This window comes from Typopeltis vanoorti, chromosome 5 (genome assembly GCF_054136105.1).
Source record: "Typopeltis vanoorti isolate ZY-2024b chromosome 5, IOZ_Tvanoo_1.0, whole genome shotgun sequence".
NCBI classification, from domain to species: domain Eukaryota; kingdom Metazoa; phylum Arthropoda; class Arachnida; order Uropygi; family Thelyphonidae; genus Typopeltis; species Typopeltis vanoorti.
Window position 1 is genome coordinate 146,612,788 of NC_143553.1, and position 24,452 is coordinate 146,637,239.

At 36.1% G+C, this 24,452-nt stretch overlaps 1 protein-coding gene across 1 annotated transcript in view; it reads left to right on the forward strand.

Annotated features, from left to right (window-relative positions):
• The window catches only part of LOC150106920 (phosphatidylserine synthase-like), a 215,757-nt gene that overhangs the window by 40,577 nt on the left and 150,728 nt on the right, over window positions 1–24,452 (forward strand). The window contains exon 2 of the mRNA XM_090392822.1: window positions 13,604–13,698. Coding sequence (XP_090248948.1) covers window positions 13,604–13,698 — 95 coding nt within the window. The remainder of the gene's footprint in view (window positions 1–13,603; window positions 13,699–24,452) is intronic.

Genomic DNA, 24,452 nt, shown 5'->3' on the forward strand with positions numbered 1-24,452 from the left:
AAGCTAGGAGGATGACTGGCTTTGTGAGGATGGTGAAATTAGATTAAAAGAAGTTAGCTGAACAGGCTAAAAGAAATCTGAAAAAGAATGAGAGAGAAAGTTTTGTGTGTAGCAAGTAAACAGAAGAATGACTGTGGTAGAATAACTTTAGAGAATGCAGTGGTAGGAAAGTCAGATATACAAGAAATAGTCGTTGTGAAATGTTGATTTTAGTAATGTTTATATTCCAGGCCAATACATTAGCTCTTTATATGCCAAGGAGGAATATGGTGAAAGAATAGAAGTAGGTGAGTTAGACATATTAAAGCTGTTACAGGAGCTTGACTTAAATACAGCAGTTGGATTGAATGTGATATCAGCAAAGGTGCTGAAGGAGAATTCAGGAGTTCTTGAGGCCAATTGGCCCACTTCTCCTTCAGAGCTAGGATAAAGCCTTATTTGTTTTCTGAAGGGGAATTTTAGCAGCAATGTGTCTCTTATTGGATCCCAAACATGTTCTATGGGATTGAGATCTTAGGAGCATGGTCACTCAATTCGATTAATATCCTTGGTCTTCAGAAGTATCTCCACTGCTCGTGTACAATGTGATGTGGCATTGTTATCCGTAAAAATGAATTCTTCACCTACAGTGCACTATGAAAAAATTGAACATGACATTGAAGAACTTTATTGCAGTATCGTTCACCAGTCATAGTCTTTTTTTCCAGCACTTACAGCTTGGTGCATTCATTAAGCATTATGCCTCCCCACACCATGATTCTAGCACTGCCATATCTGTCTCTTTCAAGAACATTCTCGCAATGGTAAGCATTACTACTTTCACACCAGATCAAGTCATCTAGAATTGGAGGAAAGACTAAAATGTCTTTCATCTGTAATGAGTACATTAGCCAATTGGTGTGTTGTCCAATTTTTATGGATGCATTACCCCTGAAAACATGCTCTACAATGAGCAGCGAATAAAGAGATGCAGACTAGAGGACTCTGAGCATATAGGCCTACCTGTTGAAGACGTCTTGCTACAGTTTGCTGAGATAGGGTGTCAAGGGTAACTTCTTAGCAAACGTCTGGAACATGTTCCATTGGTTTGAAATGCTACCCAGAGCCTGGATGCAACGTGAAGTGAAGTGTTCCAAACTCTCTGGCAATATCAGTAGTTCTGCAGTTTTCTTTAAGATTTCCAATAATTCTTCCCACGTGAAATCATCTAGATGATGTCTTTGAGACATTACAAAACATCCAAGTTTGCAACTTTATTCCTTCATGAAAAGAACTTTCTTTAAACACAATTTGCTTAATGCAACCATTTGTCTTTATCTTATTGAGTGTTACTACATGATCCCTTTGCATATGATTCAAAAATTTGAATGTATACCCGCTTTCTACTTAAAATCGTCAGTTATACAAATTGCTACAAGCTGATTCATCTGAATTTGCAGCTGTAATCTTCAGGAGTAGTGTTCATCCTTAGATTTTGGACACCAGTGTACAAGGGTGGAGCTAAAATTGATGCAGAAAAGTAGAGACCAATTAATATCTCTGCTTATCAAGATATTGGAAGGGCTGTTCAGGAATCACATCCAAAGGTAGATAGGAAACACTTGAGATCCTCTATAGAGGATGGCTATAATTTTTTTTAATGGTAAGTCTTGCTCATGTTCTATAATAGAATCACAGCTAAGTTGGATAAGGGGAATTGATATGCATACTACAATACCTCTTGATTTTGCCAAGGCTTTTGACAGGATTCTGAACTGTGGTTATTATATGTACTCAGAAGGCTGGGTTTGAAAAATAAACTTGTGACATGGATTAGAGACTGGCTGACCAACAGATATCAAAAAGTGATGGATATTGTAGTACTAAGTTTATGTGGAGGACAGTGACCTGTGGCATACCGCAGAGTGATATATATAAAGGTGGTCCTCGACAGGGCTCCATTCCAACAATCCTGTTGTAAGTTCAAAAGATCATAAGTTGGAAATCACTAATATATGTATGAATTATAAGGATATGTTAATATGCCCGAATGCCAAAATGTGTAGGCCTGTTTTGTTATATTTTTAATTAATTTTACTTCTTTTATACCAAAGTAATGCAGTGTACAAATTATAGCCAAATTTCTGTATATGTTACTGTAGTAAAATAATGAAACAAGGGTACTGTTCTGTGTAAAATAATCAGATAGAATAACATGGAGGGAGAGTAATTTTTTTTGAACTGCTTCTTTATTAATTGGACAATTCATCAGAAGAGACTAAATAATCAGCAACCAACAAAGCTTTCTGAGGATTATTTGCCCAATGTTTAACTTCTGGAAGGTCTAGACTGAACTTCAGTTAAGTTTAGCTTAAAAATTGCTACATTATTTCCAATTTTATCTGCACACATGTTTCTTTTTCTTTTCTGCATAAATTTCTCTATAGTAGGCAATGGCAGTTTGTATCAGTCTGTTTTGCTAAATTTCTTAGTGTTAGTATCCATTTCCTCATACAACCGAATTGCCATATTAACAGAGGCAAATGTTTCTGCCAATTTTTCACTCTAAACATTTTTTAGGACAGTTTCCTCTCCTAAAAAAATGTTTTTTTACTCTTCTTTTTTTTTTTGTGCTTTTAACTTTATGAAGTCTTTATTTGGCAATTCTTCTTCCACATTATCCAACAAAGTCTTTGCATCTTCATTATCAACCGTGAACTCTTTGGCTCACTTGACTATCTTGTCACCAATCTTTGTCGAATCCTGTGAATATATTTCCAGCGGCTTCTTCCAAACATCATTCATATGCTGCTGTTATCTCACTCCATGCTGCATCTGCAAAATGCAAAATATTATTCCTTCCAACAGCTCTGAGGGTGTTCTGATTTCAGTAGTAGCAGTAATCTGAGCTAAAAGCTTTTCTTAAATTGTATTCTTTAAAAACTGCAATAATAATACCTGTTTCAGTAAGGAAACATTAAGATTATATAGATATTAAGATATTATACCATGCAACCAGTAGATCCATCTTGTATGGTTCACAAACCTGGACAATATATAAAAAGATAAGCCCAAAAAAACTACAGATCTCATTAACTCCTTTGGAACTACATGTCTCAGACCGATCCTTGGATGGACTATGTTACTCTGCTGTGCTAATTAGAAGAAACACACGTATAAACCACAGTGAAAATTATTTAATTGTAAATATTTCATCCTAAGTATCTTAGGACATCATCAGTACAGTATTTAAACAAAAATTAGGAATAACATACAGTTAGGGCGCATGATTACAATAGAATCTCATGAAAACGTGCATATCATGCTAAAGTAGTACAAAAAAAAAAAAAAAAAACGTTAATTATTTAACACAGTTTTGTATGATAATTTCCCATACTTTAGGAATAGTAAGAACGTCGTTGTGGTTTAGGTTTGGTCTGTGTGGTAGGGCTTCAGAACTTTCTTTGTATAAACGTTCATGTTTAAATAAAGATCTATGTAAAAGTTTAGCCTTTTCCCAATGGATCCTATAGTTTGGATTTTCAATTCCGTGTTGAGAGAGGCCAGATTTCTGTGGTTTAAGAAGACAAATGTTATTCCTAATTTTTTTTAAATACTACTGATGATGTCCTAAGATACTTAGGATGAAATATTTACAATTAAATAATTTTCACTGTGGTTTATACGTGTGTTTCTTCTAATTATGAACACACCACAGGTTTCGTTATTTAAAAAAAAAAAAAATCTGCTGTGCTAAATCTGGCTAAGCAAGAACCACTTGTCAATATAGTGAAAAAACTACAATTCAGATGGCTTGAACATCAGCTTAGACATCTTGAAGTTAAACCCTTTTTGGAATCCCTCATCCTGTACAAACCAAGAAGATGACAATTGCAGTAGAGAAAAACCATGCAAACAATTTTGGCAATACACTTGGATGACCATAATTTGCAATCTTTAAATTTTAATGTAAATCTCTTTTCCCTTTTCATATTGTGAATAAAACTATATATACTCTGTATATATGAAAAGATAAGCCGAAATTCAAAATGTTTTTATGTCATATTTTTTGTCTTACCAGCCTGGAACTCGGGGGGGGGGGTGCCATAGGCGCTGGGGTGTGTGTGGAGCCCTAGCATATATATATATATATATAAAGATGGTCACTTGGGTTCCAAGGAGATAAGAAGACAATTGGAAAGATTTAACAGCATGTGACCAAAATGATATCTAACTTATGAACACTAATAAGGACAGATTGAGTGAGCTTCATATTTGAGGCATGATAAAAATGTGCAAGTTTGTTAGGGTTTCGTAGTATAGACCTGAGTGAGATTTTGTAGCTTATGAATGATAGAGATAGAATTCAGGCCATTCCTGGAAGATGGTGGCAGGTTCATATATCTCGTTACATGCTGTGAGTGTGTTGAATTCATCATCAATAAATATGTTCAAAGAGAGAGATATTCTTCTTCTAGCTTTACAACTCTTTATGAATTTTAGCTTGCAAAACAATTTTTAGCCTTTCTTTTCTGTGCAATATTCTTCCAATTCTTAACTTTTAAAGTTGCAAGATCTTTTTGTACATCGTCAATCCATCTTTTTCTTGGTCTACCTTTCTTCCTTTGTTGTAATGGTTTCCATTCAAATATTTTTTTAACCCCTCTATCTTTTTCCATTCTTTCTATATGCCTCAACCATGCTATTCCTTGTGCCTTTATATATCTTACTATATCTTCACCATTAATTAGTTGTTCAAGTTCATTATTTGTTCTAATTCTCCATATTCCACTTTCTTCTTTTATTAGTCCATATATTTTCCTTAATATTTTCCTTTCAAAGATTCTCAATCTATCTATATCTTTTTGTGTTAATGGCCACGTTTCACATCCATATGTTGTTACAGGTCTTATCATTGTTTTATAAAGTTTTAATTTAGAATTACAATTAAAAATCTTATTACTCATTAACTTTTTTATAAATATAATAACACTTATTTCCAGCCATGATTCTACTATTAATTTCATCAGATATATTATTGTTTGTTGTTATTAATGAACCTAAATATTTAAAACTATCTACAACTTCAAAACTGTATTCACCTATATTATATTTTGTAATTTTCTTTATTTATTATCTTTCCACATTGCATATATTAGGAGAGAGATATAATTGGTATTTTATTTAAGTATGATTGTCTAAATGGGCCTTCCCTTGATGAGTCCTCGAACTTCTTAGAATAACATTTGATAATAATAATAATAATAATAATATTTGAATGTGCCATGGAATTGGCTCTGCATCTCTGAATGACTGTTTACCTTAAGTCTTGGCTCTGGTAGGATCTCAAGAGAGTGGAAGGATGGGAAAAAAGCTTCCATTGTATTAAGAAGGCCCTAAGACAAGAAGTAGCATTATAAATCAATCAGTATCTCAGAAGTGGTGGTCAAGATATTGGAGAAGTTAGGTAACGTCAAATTCAGGAATGGGTGGATATGGGAAGTAACATGATTTTGTGAAGTGTAGGTTTTCTCAGTTGTTTACTTAGTTTTTAGAATAAAAAAATGAAAGTGACAGCCAAGTTGAATAAACGGAATAGCTATGCTGTTGTACTTGACAAAGGCATTTGAGAAATCCCAGTACATAAATTCAAGCAAATGGGGATGGATATGAATTTGTCATATGAGAGTGCAGATGGATAGACATTCAGGAGTAGTTTATGCAAATCTCTTGACTTCAGCTGCTGTTAATTTGTACATAGGAAATGATCTCAGGGGAAGTATTCTGTTGTTTGTTGATGATGCCAAACTGAGTAGAGCAGTAGTTAATTTAACTTTCAGGTTGATTTAAATAGATTGATTAGACTGGTATTATGAGCAAAGAAGAATGGTTGTCAGCTTAATGTGCCGTTTTTGGATGAAAAAATCACCAGCTGTGTACAGAGGTTGCTAAAATAGCTCATAGGATTATCTGGTAATTGAAGAGTGCAACAAACAGAGATAAGGAGGTTCATTTCAGTAAATTATGGAGACTACAACTGTTAGGAATAATTACTTTAATTTCCCGATGTTTCGACCTTCATATTAAGCTCATCATCTGGAGTATAAACATGTACAATATATACAAAGACAAGCTGTATTACATTTCAAACAGTATGCCAAAGTGCAATGATTTGATCAACCATTATTCTGCTGGCCTGACCTCTAGTAGAGAAAAAACTACATCAAAGCTGTATCCTATTTATAACATCATCAGAGAACAAATTTGTATAAATATCTTTAATACCACAAAATTGGTGGCCTAATCAATAATTTAACATAAGCGTTTGTTACATTTAATCTAAGATACTAGATTACTATAGTCTAATAATCTAGGATCTAGTAATCTAATTACTACAGTCTCGATTGCTACTAATTATAATTAACTCTTGGACCAAAAGGTTATGTGGGTAGAATACGTGACATCCATATTCTTGGAATTTTTAGACCACCATTATTGTTAAGATTAGGGCAGTTGATAAGAATTTCACAGGCCTCTTTAAATTTATGCTCATACCATGTTTTAGTATGATGTAAACAACAAGTGGCTTTCCAGTCAATTCTATGTAGAGTATTCAGGGCATGATCAGAAAGGTTAGATTTACCAAAATTGTTAAATTTAATGTGCCATTTATGATTATTTTTTTCAGATAGGTCCTGTGTCCTGGTTCATCTATATAAGGCAAATAATCTTTCTTTTTCTCCATTAGAGGTCAGGCCAGTAGAATAACAGTTGATCAGATCATTGTCTTATACATACTTAACTATGTATAAGACAATGATTTGACAATGACTGTGTGTGTGCTCCAGATGATGACCTTAATATGAAGGTGAAATGTCACGAAATTATAGTAATTATTCCTAACATGGTTGCAGTTTCATAATTTACCAAAATGAATGCTGATCACTGTAACACTAAAGGAAAGAGATAAGTTATTATTCCTCTTTGTAAGGCTTTAATGTAGTCACATTTGAATTACTGTGCACACATCATTACCTAGGTTTCTTGGGGATGAGAAAGCGGAGAGGATCCAGAGGCAGAAAACTGAGATGGTGGCAAGTCTGTGAAATGTTCCCTATGAGTAATAGATTGAAAATTTATTATTATTATTATTACGTGACACCTCCAGGGAGTCAAGGACACTACTTTGCTAAATACATCTCATCCTCTCTACTACTACTTAATTCTCCAACTGTGATACTACTACCATCAACAGCATCTATCACCCATCAACAGTATTTTTTGTCTGTAAATTGCGTGTGTTCTAAAGGCCGATTTGTCTGTATGTGAGATGAAAAACCTGAGTTTCCAGGAGAAAAAACCTTGCTACCACCATATGAGATCGTCTAACTCACTTTCAACTGAAAAAGCCTCATATAAGGATTCCTCTCGTTACAATGAGAATCGAACCCAGGTCTTTTCCAATCGAAGGGCGCAATGTTCCGCTATTCTTTTCTTATGGGGGTCATAGGAATTGCTTGATAGACAGAAAAGGGAGAGAAAGAGATGATAGAAAAATGTTACTAAAAGGGTTTTATATAGCATTGATACAGAGGAAATTTTTCCCTACATAACTGGAATGGATAGAACAAGAAATTATCCACTGAAATTTAGTAACGGTGTGGTTAGTAAAGATGGGAGGACGATATTTTGCTTTGATAGTGGTGAATGAACAGATTCGATTACCAGAGTCATTTGTGAGTGGTTTGTCAATGAATGAGTTCAAAGAGAAGTATGACAAGTATTACGTGAATGATAATGCTTGGTTTGAAGTATTTAGTAACCCTCCTGTGATGGTTCTTTGAACTCCACGGAGATGCCCATGTAATAATAAAAAGAATAAATGCGAGTTGGCAGATCCAAAACACCCAATTACCATTGCACCCAAAAATTTTCACAATTTGGATTTCTATTAAAGAGCATCCATCTCTTTAATAAATTTTTACTTGCCATCCAAAAATTTTATTTTTCAAAATTTGAATTTGTGTTATAAAGCATGCAACCAGTTCTGTATATGGAGATTTCTGTTTGCTTCCCTCCCCTTTATACCATAAAATTTGAATAATGAATATGTTGTTAGCAGAGCTGTGCATTTATATTACTATTATTATTATTACTATTATTACGGGCAACTCCAGGGAGTCATTAGACTCATCGAGGGAGGCCCCAAATCATATTCATCACAACTATTTGACATTCATACAGTATCTATCATACCTCGCCTTAAACTCATTCACTGTCACAGCATCCACCACAGACTCAGGGAGCGCATTCCACTCATTCACTACTCTAAAAGTAAAGAACCCAGCTCTAACACCTTTACTAACCACACTTTTGCCCAGTTTCCATGGATGTCCCCTAGTCCTCCCACAACCAGCCCTGTTCTCAAAAATATCTTCTGAATTAATTTTATAGAAACCCTTCAGTAATTTGAATGTCTCAATCATATCTCCCCTCCTCTGCCTATCAACCAATTTTTGCAACCCACAAATCCTCAACCTGTTCTCATACGGTTCATTCCACAGACCTGCTATCATCTTGGTCACTCGCCTCTGGATCCTCTCCACCTCCTCCCCATCAAAAAGAAACCTAGGTGACCAAATCTGAGCACAGTAGTCTAGATGGGGTCTTATCAAGGCTCGATAGAGAGGAACAATAACCTGCTTGTCTCTGCTTGTCAACGTATTCTTCAGCAACCAAGTGATTTGATGAGCTGTTTAGGTCACTTTTGCAATGTGTCCCCTAAATTTCAATTCCTTATCTACCAACACTCCTAAATCTCGTGCCTCATCAGTTTCCTGGAGCAGGGTTCCACCAATGCAGTAAACTGCCGCCAATCTTTTCACCCCAAAATGCATAACCTTACATTTTGCCACATTAAACTGACAGCCATTCTCCTTAGCCCAGACCTCCAATCTATCCAAATCATCCTGCAAAATTTTGACGTCATCTGCATTCACTATTGCCCTACCCAACTTCGCATCATCCGCAAACAAATGAACTGTTCCTCTCAGATCATTTCCTATATCATTTATGAACAAATTAAACAGCAGTGGTCCAAGAACAGATCCTTGTGGCACACCACTAGTCACAGGCCGTCTAGTGGACTCTACTCCTGAGTAAACCACTCTCTGATATCTCTCCGTCAACCACCCTCCTATCCATCTCACCAACCCTATGTCCATTCCCATATGCTGCAATTTACTGATTAGAATTCCATGTGGAATCCTGTCAAAGGCCTTGGCAAGGTCCAGTAGAATCACCGTAAACCCATTACCCTTATCCAGTTCAGCCGTCACTGTGTTATAATACGTGAGCAAGTTACTGAGGCATGACCTACCCTTCACAAAACCATGCTGTCCCCGATACAGTATCCCATTTTCTTCTATCCAATCTTGTATTTTCCTCTTGACTATTTTCTCTAAGACCTTGACAATGATTCCTGATATGCTAATCGGTCGGTAATTTACAACAGCAGTCTTGGAACCACCTTTATGCAGTGGAACTATTTTCCCCTCTTTCCACCCGCTCGGGACTAACCCAGACCCGAGACTCAAATTAAACAAAATGGTCAAGGGTACTGACAATTCTTTAGCTGCTTCTCGTACAACACGAGCTGGTATACCATCCAATCCCACAGATGTATTGACATTGAGGTTATGCAATAGACTACTCACCTCCACTTCATTAACCACAATTCCCGTATAATCTACTGGTTTATTCGTTTCTGCAATGTCACCAGCTGGATGATATACTTTTGCAAAGTGCTCACTCAGCTCAACTATCTCAACTGATTCAGTTACCTCCCTACCATCGGCATTCTTTAAAATCAATCTGCCATGTACATTTTTCCTTTTACTTGCTACATATCTAAAAAACTGTTTAGGATTCTCTTTAGCCTGCATGGCCAATGTTCTTTCGTAATCCTTTTTTGCTTTTCTTACCACACTCGTCACCCTTCTGGCCCGCGCTTTATACCATTCATGTGCCTGCCGGTCACCCTTCTCCTTAAATTCCCTCCATAGTTGTTTCTTTTTTTGCAACTCAAGCTTAATGGTGTTATTCATCCATTTAACTCCTACTTGATTTATTATTCGGACTCTAGGTATACAGTCAGCCATTGCTTCATGCAAGCACTTCTTAACTACCTCCCATGCACTATCAACCTCTAGTCCTTGCAGTTGTACATGCCATGGCACTGAACCAATCAAACTCCTAAGCTTGTCATACTTTCCAGCCCGATAATTCCACATGTACCCTGTCTTAATTGAAAATTCTACACCTTTAGCCACCTCCCAAGTTAAGACCCTATGATCACTCTCACCGATTGGTGGCAATGTGGTCATATTTGTTACAGCCAAATGCTCAGATGTAATTACTAGGTCAAGCACTCTCTGACCCCTAGTATTTTCCATTACATGCTGTTGCAGATAGTTATCCCTTAGCAACCGCATAAAATCCAGTTCCTTCCTCCCGTGTGTCCTCTCCTCACTCCAATCAATGCGACCATAGTTGAAATCTCCCATAATAATCACCCTCCTTCCACCCATTTCTTCTATTTGCTTGTGCATACTGTCACCACCATCTTTTCCATCACCTGGTCTATAGCAGCACCCAATTGTATATTTAGTTCTGCTAGCCACAATCTCACACCAAATGGCCTCAAATGTGCTCTTTTCTCTATCCTGCAATTCAACTTCTCTTCTCCTTGGCTGGAGCTCATCAGCTATCATCAACAATACTCCTCCCCCCATTTTATTCTCTCTGTCATTCCTGAACACGCTATACCCATCACATTCAATCCCACTAGTTATATCATCTACAGTCAGCCATGTTTCACTAATACCTATAACCTGTGGTCTGGAAGTGCCAACCATGGCCAAAAACTCTTCCTTCTTGTTCCTAATACTCCTAGTATTAGTGTACATGAATTTAAGACCCCCATTAGCCCCAACCCTACCTTGATGCCTTATATTAACTATCCCACTCAGATTTGTTGTCCTTATTTGCACTGGCATATTATATTCATTCTTACATTCAACTGCCTCCATAAGGACTGTATCTCTACTCCCCCCCCCCCCCTAACAAATCTAGTTTCCCTGAATTTGCACATCCACTACATTCAGCAACACTTTCTCAAGTCTTCTTACACCGTAACCATTCAAATGCAAGCCATCCATCTTATATAGATCCTTTCGCCCATCAAACTCACTCCACACATCCACAAATTCCACACCACTCGTCATACATAACCCACGCATAAAGTCATTTGCAATTATAGCCCTCCTTTTAAACATTTCACTGTCATACCTTGGTAAAAGACTAATCATTCTAACTCTCTCACTCTTTTCTTTTGCTACCTCAAAAAATTCATTCAGGTCTTCTATCATTTCCATTTTATCTCCTTTCAAATCATTCGTACCTGCCACAACAATCATTTCTTTCACCCTTTCCTTTTGCTCTCTAATAGACCCAGTTACGTCCTTTATGGTCGCACCAGGTTGGTACGATTTTGTCAAATCCTCTACTAACACACCTCGTACTAACGAGTCTCCATACAGCACTCTATCCTTCATTTTGTTCATGTTCACATTCATACGTCTATTTTTCCTGTCATACCTTTTATTATTGGTTGGTTCATTCAGTCTACTTTTGTTCATGCACTCTAGCTGCTGTTTTGCTCTTTCTATCGCACTATTCAACAACGCGATCTCACTCAATGCATCTATCTCATCTTTTTTGTTCTCTGAGAAACCATTTATACTATCATTCACACTCTCACAATTTTCATGTACAACCTTGCCGTTTCTTGTCATATCCCTATTTCCTTCATTCTGAAGGTTGACAAAAATATCACGATCCGAAATACACTTCAATTCCGCATTCTCCCTACATTTTCTACACACATTCAATCCTTTATTATCATCTAACCGCACTCCGCAAAGCGTACATTTCACAGCTAGTACACTGACTCATTTCTTTTATGCTACCGTTCTTTGATAACGATGGCGAACCTTCATTACTGGCCCCCATTTTCCTTCGCACAGGTGCCATACTTATCTGTAACGTGTTTTGTCAAATTATACGTTATAACACACCAAAAATAGACGCACTAAAATACGCAAGGCAAACAAAACAAAACTACACAATATTAAGTAATTTGTATCGATAACTGAAAATGATACTTATCTTATCTGGAGCTTGCACGAACACTACACATTACGAATTCATCTAGCGGCGACTTCCCGACATAGATTATGTTATAAAGCACTTTAGTACACTAACCACGCTAATAAAGCTCCAATAATATACCAAAATTAAACACTTAAGTCCATTAAATTGAATCCAAAACACCAATAAATCAACAAAAAACACATCTCTCAGGAGCTCTCTGATAGCACGTCCGTTCACCAGCTAGCCTCGATTGGTATTTTATTAGTTTGTTGTGTTAAACATCTTAATTTAACAAGGTTATGATGTCCCTCATAAAATAACAGGAGGAGAACTGCAGAAATCAATTGCCATTATTCTGATGTTATGGTATAAATAGAAAAGTTTTGTTTTACAACTATTAATACAAGCATATAATATGTTTCTAGTTTTGAAATTAAGAAATAATAACTTAATTTTGGCCTTTGAAGGTCACAATTCTACGTTTTTTTTTTTTTTTTTTTTTTTTTTTTTTTTTTTTTTTTTTTGATTGTTCATATTTTCTTCTGTCTGCCTTTTAGGGGAAAAAAAAGTTTTGGTCCTTAAGTTGTCTCATAACGTGTGTGTGTGTGTTTAACATTATATAAAATGTAATTTAGTTTATAATAAGCTTAGGAGGCATGTTGCAAAGACTGCACATTGCAGTGCTGCTATGATAACAAGTACACTAACATGTAGAGATAAGGAGGTGGTTGTGCTACTACATATAGCACTGGCCATACCACAGATTTAGTGTGGTGTCCAGATTTGGTCACCTGGTTTTCATTGTGATGTTGAAACATTAGAGAGGTGAGTGACTGAGACAATATCAGGACTCTGGAATGTTGGCTGTGGAGAGAGTTTGAAGGAATTGGATTGCAAAGTGGTGAATAGGAGGAAAGGAGGTGATATGATAGAGATGTCTAAGTTAGTGAGGAGATTTTATCAGATTAATCCAATCCAGAGGGAATTATAAAAGGAGTATAAGATGAGAGGGGGTGGAACCAAAGGTCATCTCTGGAAGTTATGTAAGAATGTGGTGAAGTTTTTTATGTGGAGAATTGTGAGTAAATGGAACTCATTACCAGGATATGTTGTTAATGCAGGGAGTGTTAAGGATTTTAAGATCTAGTATAGTAAATATGTTGTCAGTTAAATGATCCTTCCACAATGAGTCTGCCGACTGCATGCAGGATGTAATAATAACGATAATCAGACTCTGAACAAAATTTATTTTAATCTCTCTCTCATATATATATATATATATATATATATTAATAACAATAATAGTAAGAATAAATTAATTAGCTTCTTTAAAAATATGGCATTTCATTAAAATGTTATGTAATAATTTAAACCACTTATCAAATAATTTGTTGTAATTTTAATTTTATAGGGATGATGAGAGTAGTGCAGAAGACAACATATGGAGTGGAATATGTTGTGTTGTAGTTTTCTTTCTCATTATCAGTGTATTGGCATTTCCAAATGGTAAGTAAAATGTGATTTATTGTGGTAGTGAGAAGAAAAAAATATTTCATTTGCTGTTTATGATAATCAGCAACTGTATTTGAAAGGTCATAAAGAACATAAAGGTCAAATGAACAATAGCTGTGCTGTGCTTCACGCACACCATTCATGCAAGAAGCACAAAGGGTTTACGCTTCGTGGTGAGATTAGATTATCAGTGTCCTAAACATGTCAGTTCATACTTCATGCACACAAAACAGAGTTAACTCAGAAAACAAAAACAGCAACTCATGACAAAGACAACCAGTTTAACTGGATTGGTTGACACAACCAATCACAGCCACTGATTTCTGGGTACTATTGTCTCAGCGCACACCCTGGGATGCTAAGAATTTGACCTGCTGTGCATCTGTACATCTGTTCAAAGGGCTCAAAAGTGAAAAGCTCTTCCGTATTTGTGAAAGCGCATCTGAGCTATTAATGCAAATTTGATGCAATGTTTACTCTTCGTGAAGCATTAGTATATTTTGTTTAATTTTAGGAATCATGCAAAGCCAGGAAACAATTAGGGGAGTCTTTAACAGCAATAAATGCAAAAAGATAATGTCGGTGTTACTATTCCGTGAGTGTACACTGCACACCTGGCACACCCTGAATATATGCTCCTGATATATATACAGTGGTACCTCGGTTGTTGAACAGCTCTGTTCTTGAACAATTCAGTTCCCGAACATATTTTCCGAACAGAAAACGCCCCAGTTTCCGAACAGAATTTCGGGTCCCAAACAGGCAAATGGCAACCACGTGCTTTGCGTGCTGAGCTCTAATGCAGGAAAGCGTCAGTTACATGGCAGCCTTCATTCAGTACAGATACCTGCTCGAATTTGTAGTGAGTTTATTTGACTTTCTTTGTGTTTTTTTTTTTTTATTATAAATTATTATTAATTAAGCCACCATGGGATCGCAGAAGAATAGTGATAGCAGCAAAGCGAAAAGAAAAGTTGTTAGAACTATGATAGAGATGAAAAAAGAAATCATATCCAAACATGAAAATGGCGTTCGTGTCTTGGATCTTGCTATGCAGTTCGGTATGGCGAAATCATGATCTGTACAATACTCAAAAATAAAGAGGCAATCAATTTTCGTCTATATTTTATCTATTTATTGTGTTTATTCTTTTTATATAAGATTTTATGCATTTTCATTATGTTTGTATACGATCTTATGCATGAAGTACTGTTGTAAAGGTTTAAATAAGCAATCATCTGGGGTTCGGGAATGGATTAATTCATTTTACATTAATTCTTATGGGAAAATGGTTTCAGTTTTCGAACAATTCGGTTTCCGAACAGCCTTCAGGAATGAATTAAGTTCGACAACCGAGGTTCCACTGTGTGTGTGTATATATATATATACATACACATACTAGGGGGCTCCCTCCCCCGTGTTCCGGACTGGTAGGCCAGTTCTCCTTGAATTCTGGTGACTCGAAAGGGGTCCCCCAGGCACCTACGGCGACCAAACCTCCGAGTTCCAGACTGGTATGCCGGTTCGCCTTGAATTCTGATGACTCGAATTTTGAAAACTCGAAAGTGGTCCGGCACCTACGGCATCCAACCCCCAAATTCCGGACTGGTAGGCCAGTTCTCCTTGAATTTCGAAGACTCGAAAGGGGGTTGGGGGAATACTGCTCTCATATTTGGGGTAACACGCTCGTTTTTCTGTGGTGCTTAGAATTTGGACACTAATTGCAGACTACAAAACATTTAATAAAGAAGTCTTCTTGTTACCCCTTAAATTGAAATAAGAAAGAGGTATAGAAAACATTTGAGACAGTTATTAAAAAATATTTTAAACTCTCATACTCATTCTTTCTTTTACTTGCAACATAACAATAGAATTCTTTTTGGTTATCTTTAGCTGCTGAGTTACTTTTTTTCCATACTCATACCTATCTTTCTGTACAATAGTTGTAACCAGTGGCAGCTGATGACAATAGAAAGGTGGGGCCAGGGGCCAAAAACAACTTAATTTTTTTATATTTATATAGTGGGTTCTATTATTGATTTATAGTTATTATTTCTATTACAATAATGTTTAGTCAGAATTCACTGATGCATTGAGCTATTAATTTTTTAAAATTGTTAGGACGTAACATATACGGGCTCAACGTATTAATAACACAAAAATTCAAAAGATTTGCAGTTGCGGGCATAGCTCACTATTCGGGCATAGCTCACTATTCGTTTACTAACAAGCGAGAGCGGTGAGCTCTCTGATTCTGATCTGCACACCGCTTTGAATAATAGGCTATATCTTCGGGAATTTTTCGAATTTCTTGATAAAAAGTTAGGAACAGATTTTTAAAAGTACATGCTTTCAGAAAATAATATTAAAAAATCGATTTTTTTGATCCTCTAAATAATACTGCCTCCTTAAAACTATCAAAAACTTACAAATTCGCAAAAAGAAAATGCCATAGAGGAAAAACCTGACGTGATAGAGAAAAATGGGTTTGATATTTGAAATCAGCGCACCCAAATTAGTAAAAAAAAAACAAGTCTCATATAAAAGTCAGCAAAAATTGTGTTGAGCTGTGTAATTAAACACACTAAAAACAATAAAACAGATCAACAACAAGAATAAATAATAAGACAATGAAAGAATCGCATGCTATTTACGTACAAACACAGTGATTGGGCCAGATTAAACGGGCCCCAAAATAAGCATTGTGCCTGGTAAACAAACACGCTTGCTAGTGCACGTGCTTCACAATCAAAGAATCGCACGCTATGATTGTATGTGCCAACCAAACACACAATCGCTGTGCATGTGTCTCATACATGCCCTGTGTTCTACACATACAAAATAGGGCCAGCTGTGGCTGGCCCCAGAGACCGTACTAAGTCGCATTATACAATATTGCCACAAAATACTACAGAAATTTTTTTATTAAACAATAAAATGTGTTGGAAATAGATCAAAAAATAATAATTACAAGAAACATATTTTTTAAAACTACAATTATTGGGCTAGTTATACAAATATAGGTGGGATCTGGCCCCTGCAGATGATGATGATGTATTCCTAATCACATCCATTGTAAGTTTTCAGGATTCTCTAACTAAATTGAATAACAGCTGTAACAAATTTGGCATGAAAATCAGCAATAAAAATGTCAAAACTATGAAATTAGGCAGGAACATAGAAAACTTCAGCTGCATTCTTGTTCTAAAGGACAAGTAAAATATTTCAGCTATTTAGGCACAGTTTTTACTGAAGATAGCATATTAAATTTGAAATAAACAATAGAATAAACAAAGCTGGTATGGTGGAGAGCCAGTTGAATAAATTTATATGGAATAAGAAAGAAATTCAGCCAAAGCACTAAACTAGCAGTATATACACACAGTGTATATACTAATATAAACATGGCTACTTTTGTATGAAGGTTTTCATAATAAGTTTATGAAAGACTAGATAAATAGCAGTAGCGTTCACAAAAAATGGTATTGTAAAAATATTTATAATGATGAATTTTTTTACCTTTGTTTCTCTATGTTAGTATTTTACTAAAGATTTTATTGTTATGGTTTCATAACCACGTATAATCGGCACTTGTGATGTGCCTGATATTGATATGTATATTAAAATGAAATGTAAAGTATTTGAGATTGATGTACTTAATAGATTTTGATAGCTGTATAATTTCAATGATTCTTTAATATAATTCATAATTGTTACATTTTGTGATATCTGTCACTCATTGTAAAGACATTCTCTTTTCGTTAATGACAATAACATATCAGCCATTACCAACTTCTTGATTTCTGCTTAGTAGAACAAATGCACATTCTTACCTAGGAGATTGATGGGTGATTGACAGCTGACAGAGAGAGCATTCAGTACTGAGATAATGAAGGAAACAACAAGAGAGAGAATGAAAGTTTGAAAATGCAGACCAGAGAATTTTATTTAAAAAATTTTTTGAAAACTTGGAATATATTAATAGAGGATTCCAAAAAAAGAATCTTAGTTAGGTGAATCTTTAGACTAGAAAAGTAAGATTGTCAGCAAGTAAATAGTACATAAAAGGAGATATGAAATAGATGTTTTATTTCATCATTAGAAGAAACACAAAATGGAAAGTTTTGTCTTCTGTCTCAAGGACAGAGTACTTGTATTTCATTAAAAATATATGTCTGCATGGTTAGCCTAGTAATCGAACCCAGGACGCTCCTTCCCCAGCCATATAGTTGCGAAACGCATAGCTGGGGAAGGAGTGTCCTGGGTTCGATTCCCGTTGCCGACGTGACGAGCTTAAGGATCTTCCTCAGCCATAGCCAAGTTAGCCGGTCTTGGGTGTGGACAGCAGGGTTTTCCTCCCAGTTTATATGAGGTTTTTCATCCCACAAGCAGGCAAACCGGCCCTGTGAACACACACGAATCTACAGCCATAAATACTTAACCCCCACCAGGAGGGGAGGAAACTCCATATGAATAAATAAATTAAATATATAATTTTTATTTGGTCTTGAGGGAATTAGTGCAATCTGAAACTGTAAAGTGGCTTTAATAAAGAGGGTCTACTTTGATATATTTTGGTTATAAAGTAAGAAAAAAACTGTTTTTCTCTGGTAAGGAATTTGTGTTTCTTGTAATAAAATTGCTTGAGGAAGAATATGTATACTCCAGTGAAACAGTGAGGATGAATGGAAAAATATATGCTAAATAACCAAACACTGTGTAGTCCCTTGATGCAGTGTTTGTTTTGTTTGCTTTGCTTTGTTGTTTGTAGGAATTTGTTGTGAAAAACAAAATATTCAGTCTAGTAGAGTGATTAACTACATGCAAAACAAATTATTAATAGAATGAGTCAGAGAGAGAACGAATTTATCTGTAAAAGATAAAGGAGATCTCAGAGTATAGTTTTTGATTTAGAAGGCATTTGATCCAAATATTAAATAGATATTTTTTTATTTGGTCTTGAGTTAATCAATTCCTGGCTTCAAAAAGGAATGAAGTTTAAAAATTGCACCAGTCGGATTGAACTCTTGTATATTTACCTAACACTCGGTTCTTTAAAGAGATAAACAAATTGGCACAGTCTCTTTTATAGAGAGATTTAATAGTATCGTTTAGAATTCTGGTCATTTAAAATACATTTTGTGTATATGCCTGTTTGTGCTTTTACTTACAAAGCAGTTGGATCGTTGCCTTATAGCATTCAGAATGATTAATGATCTTCTTTTTGTCTTATAGTAACAATGATGTCTGGTTTTCAAAGTATGCTAAAAGTGCTTGGCATCTGTGGCTAGGTCATCATTCAGGTTGGATGCAGTAACATTTTGAGAGAACTGTGTCATCAATATTGTTTCTTTAATATGCTTCAATGCTATATATCTCTGATATGCTCTTTGATATGTATTCAATAGATTTTTATCATCTGTATGAGGTATTGTCACACCATAAGCAATAAACTAGAAGGAATTTTAGTGGAATAAGCCCATATTTGGTCTTAACAGACTGAAGTAAGTATTGTCATTTGATGATGGTAGGTGAATGATGGTTTGATTTCATTCTCTTTGAGAATTCTAGCCAGTTTGAGAGTAATGAAAGGAGAGAGGAAAAATATCCTCTAATTTCTTCATTAGGTGTGCAGTTTTTTAATGATGGTAGAGAACTTTCAGGATGGTCGCCTGATCATACCAGCTTTGTTAGAAGATATTAGTAAGGAAATGGAGTCCTTAGGTGTTTGGTGTAAATGTAATCTCATACAGATTGATATGTATCTTATATGGTATGGTGCAAAAAAAAAAAACAGTACTGAACTTCGACACCTCCTTCAGTGCATGGTATGAGATATGCCATTTGACTGCATGCACATTAATAGAAGAGCACGTGTAGAGTCTACGGCATTACATTTAGCTGTAGCAATGGTGTTGATGTTGGAAGAAAAGACGTTTAGTGTTGACATTATTTTCATTCATACAGAGTTGGTAGAGCAAATGGACCAAGCCTACGACACGTTTGTTTTGTGAGCAGTTTGTTCGTCATTTCCATAGGTGTGCCTCAAGCAATAGTATCATCATTGCCTTAATTGAGAGGTTCCAGTATACTGGGAGTGTTCTGCTACAATGCTAAGGACAGTTGGGGAAACCACGAACTGTTAACAAAATGAGAATCACTAACATGTGCTGGAGTAAGTTACACTCTCTGAAACGCAGTCAGTGCCGAACAGCGGTAAAACTTGAGATACCAAGGGGATCACTGCAGAGTCCTTAAGGAGCTGGGTGTCTTTTTGTATGTCATTCAGGTGGGTCAGTGTTTAACAGCAATATTCCAGTTAAAATTCCAGTATACCGGTTCTTGTACAATGCACATTTTCATCTGAGTGGTCATGTAAACAGACAAACCTACAGGTTTCTTGAGACCTGAATTTATCCAAGGGATACCTCTTCACAGCGGGAAGGTCACCGCATGGTGTGCAGTTTCTGGTCATAGTGAGCCCTACTTCATTGAAGAGGGGTGTGTAACAGTGACCTTGAATAGCAAATGCTACATCGAAAATATGTTGGTTTCATTTCCCCAGGATTTTCATAGTATGTGTTGTGCAAAAAAACATTCCATTTCAAGCACAGGTATTCCAACAGGACAGAGCAACCTTTCACGCATCATACAGTTGTAGAGCCTATTTATCAGAACATTTCCCTGGAATTTTGAGGTTCACAGAAAATTCCCGTGTCCTTCATATTCTCCTGGTCTCACATTGCTTGATGCCTTCATTTTGGGGTATTTTGAAGGAAAAGGGTATTCCACCATGCCTTCAAACCTTGATGAACTAAGATTCTAGCCCTTGTTCTCCAATATGACAGAAAACCTTTGCATTCTCTACAAAACCTGTCTTGAAAGACAAGTGTCAATTTCAAGTACATAATCTACTGTGGTTAATGTTTTATTCAACCAGGATTCCACTGATAGTTGTGGATGCTCATATCATCAGATGTAAACATATTTCGTTATGAGAGTGAGATTTCTGAAAATTAGGAGAGTGAATAGAGTACCAATTCAGAAAGATTAATAATCTTTCTGTTTTATAGTAACAATGATGTCTGGTTTTCGAAGTATGCTAAAATTGCTTAGCATCTATGGCTAAGTTATCATTCAGGTTGGATGCAATAACATTTTGAGAGAACTGTGGCATCAATATTATTTCTTTAATATGCTTCAATACTATATATCTCCGATGCTCTTTGATATGTATTCAATAGATTTTTATCATCTGTATGAGGTATTAGTCAGGAAAAAGATCTGGAGAAAAACCAGAGATATACAGGTATAGCTTGATGAAGTTAAGTGAACTTCAGAAGATTGAAATATAAGAGCTTATCAAATCAGGTACCTGACAGAGAGACTATTTTGGAAGAATACCTTAGGTAGTGGAAACTAATAATGAAATATTGATTCTGTTTGACTCATAATAGTATAGTACATTCCTTGAGGGATGCCAGAAAGTGATGATGATGATTTATCAGAATTGGAAATAGATGACAATAGTTATTTTTTGTAAGAAACAAGGTAACTTTTGCTAATAATGAAATTTATTGGGTTATATATTACTTGCAGATGATTTTGCAGATCAGCAGTTTAAGATGCCTTGGGGCAAATATCCAAGGAGTTTTGTTGGTTTGGAAAAAAAAAAAAAAAGAGGAGAGTGGTGTAGAACGATATCATCAGCCAAAACTAATTAGATATACATCCATTGGATATTCAGTCAATTCAAAAAAGTCATTGATATATAAATTAAAAGGAACAGAAGAAAAATAAGCAAAACGAACAGCATTTTGAAACATTCCATTATTACTGGGCAGAGTTAGAAAATAAAGAGCTACTTGTTATCACATATAGTGAGCAACCATAGAGAAAACTGGTAACTGAATTGTGAAGACACCTTTCATTTACAATACTCTGTATGAGAACTTATTTGGAAGGTGCTATTCCAAATGTAATCAGATAGTCATGGTGGCATATCCAAGATTTTTCTCCTTCTCGATATATTTCTCTTTCTTTTGGCTGATCACCAAAATCAACCACAAACAGAATAACAAACAGTGTCACTGCCTATCCATGGTACTATAGGTTAAATTTATTCTTTATTCCCTTTTTTATAGATTTGTACTATGAGAGCTCTACTCCAATCATCAGCAATTTGACCTTCTGACCAGGCCCTCTGAATTATGCAGTAGCCATCGGAAAACTTTTATACCTCCATATTTGAGTATTTCTGGTTGAATAGCATCTACTCCAACTATGTTTCTACATTTCAAGTTTTTGATGGCTTTTTCTACCTCAAGTATTGATATGTACTCCTCTTGGCATTCCTCTTGAAAAATTTCTAGTGCAGTTCTGACACTTCTTGGTTCATTTAACTTGGTTCAAAGTAATTACTCCAAAATCTAGGATATCCTTATTTTCAGTTTTCATGTCACCTTTATCATCTTTGATACCTTTTACAGTACTCTTTCTCCATTCATTTCTGAAGCTTTTTCAATAGCCTCTAGAACATTTTGCCACCTTCCTGATATTTATTTTCCATATTCTTACCAAAGTCTTCCCATGACTTTTGTTTAACTACTTTTACACATAGCTTAGCTCTTATTCTTTTAAGGCATCTGCTGACTTATTTGCTGGAATGCTTGGTATGACATCTGATCAGTATTGAATAAATTTATTATGCTTTAGAGCCTGTGTAGAGAGAGTTTAGAGTCCAGTATAACTCAGTGGAAGTGGTGTTTGTATTTCTCAACGCTAAACCGCCCCCAAGGTAAACTTAAGTTCAAGTCTAGTTGCTGACTAGAGGAACTTATTCTAAGTTTTTTTTCGACCAATTCCCAAGTCAATCTCTGGCACGGGCAAGCAACCTTCTTGCTTTTTCTTCTGGAAACTCAAGAAATTGACAGTAGACACTATTTCAGACATTAAATATATCGTGTTAGGGTTAAGGACCATGAGATGGTGGCACTTGTTGAGCTGTTTCTTCACTGAGGGCTGCTTAAATTAGTGATAGCTTTGGGCCAGCTATCTGTGGTTGGCTACCAGTGGAGATTGAACTGCCCACTCAGTCTCCAAAAAAGTTAGATAGGGCTAAAATGGCCTCACCTACTCCCTATGTAAAAGCCGTTAGCTGTTTTTTTTTTCTTCATTTATTTTTATTATTATATTTTTTTATTATGTTTTAGATATTACACAGCTAAAAAATTCACTTAATATCAGATAGATAGTATTATGTTCAGTGACTGTTCTTTTGATGAATGATGCATTGAAGGCCAGTCATAGTTGAAATTATCAATTTCAACATACGCAGATCTGAAGAACCCAGTATTTAGCCATAATTTTTCATGTATATCATTTATATCATTAAAAGAGTATGAATGATATAACAATAGATTTTTTCAAGATGCAGCATATAAATTAGATTTAATTAAATTAAATATGAATTCAATTTAATCATTCACTCATTTATTTATGTGAATTCCATTCATGAAAAGTTGCAAAACTATCATTTAATACCATGGGTGCATAAGGATTACGTAATTTATATATCCTGTTCTGGCCACTATTCAGGCCTCTAATAAATAGGGTGGTTGATAGTCTCACGCTAAGTAATGAAATTCGTTTTCTACTTAAAGACATTCACAGACATCAATGTCTGCAGTGGGATTCAAACTTACGACCTTTTGGGTAGAGATGATGCTCTGTCCATTCAATCAACAAAATTAACTTTAGCTTTCTTCTCATTGACATGATGGTGCTCTCCTCAGAGTGAAATGAATATACTGACAATCACATTTACTTTTATTTTTTATAACAACTCCACTAACAAAAGGTCGAAAATGTTTTTTGTCAGTTCTGTTATATGCAAGGTGGTATCAAAAAGTTTCGAGGCTAGTTGTATAACATGCCAACAGATGGCAGCACAAGGCTGCAGTCACAGGGAGCACCGACCTTCATAAGTCAGTGTGCCAAAAGAGATCGTCCTGTGTACATCGGGAGCTGTGCAACTAGTGCTATTCTGACATTGTGCGTTACCACGTCTGCGATTTCATCATGGACAGCAAGTTAGAACAAAGAGCAAACATGAAATTTTGCATGAAACTGGGCAAATCTGCCACAGAGACATTTGGCATGATTTGGCAAGTTTACGGCGATGCTGCAATGGGTCGTTTGAGGTGTTTTGAGTGGCATGCGCGCTTCAAGAACGGAAGAACATCGCTGAAAGATGACGAGAGATCAGGACGACCTTCAACGAGCTCAACCCCCGAAAATGTTGAAACCATTTGGCAACTTGTGCATGAGGTTGTCAGAGAACACTCCACAACATTGCTGCCATTGTCGGTGTGTCATACGGAACAGTCCAGGGAATCCTCACGTGTGATTTGAATATGCACCTTGTTGCTGCCAAGTTCATACCCAGGCTGCTAACCCAGGAGCAGAAGGAACACCACATTGAAGTCTGCCAAAAGCTCCGTCAGCATGCCGTGGATGACCTATCCTTCATGTCGAGGATCATTACCAGTGACGAAACTTGGGTGTACGGGTACGACCCTGAGACAAAGCAACAGTCTTCACAGTGGAAGAGCCTATCATCTCCACAACCAAAAAAAGGCAAGGCAGGTTCGCAGCTCCTTTTCCGACATTCGCGGCATTGTGCATTAAGAATTCGTCCCCAGGGTCCAGACCGTCAATAGCGAGTTCTACTGCCAGGTTTTAAGGCG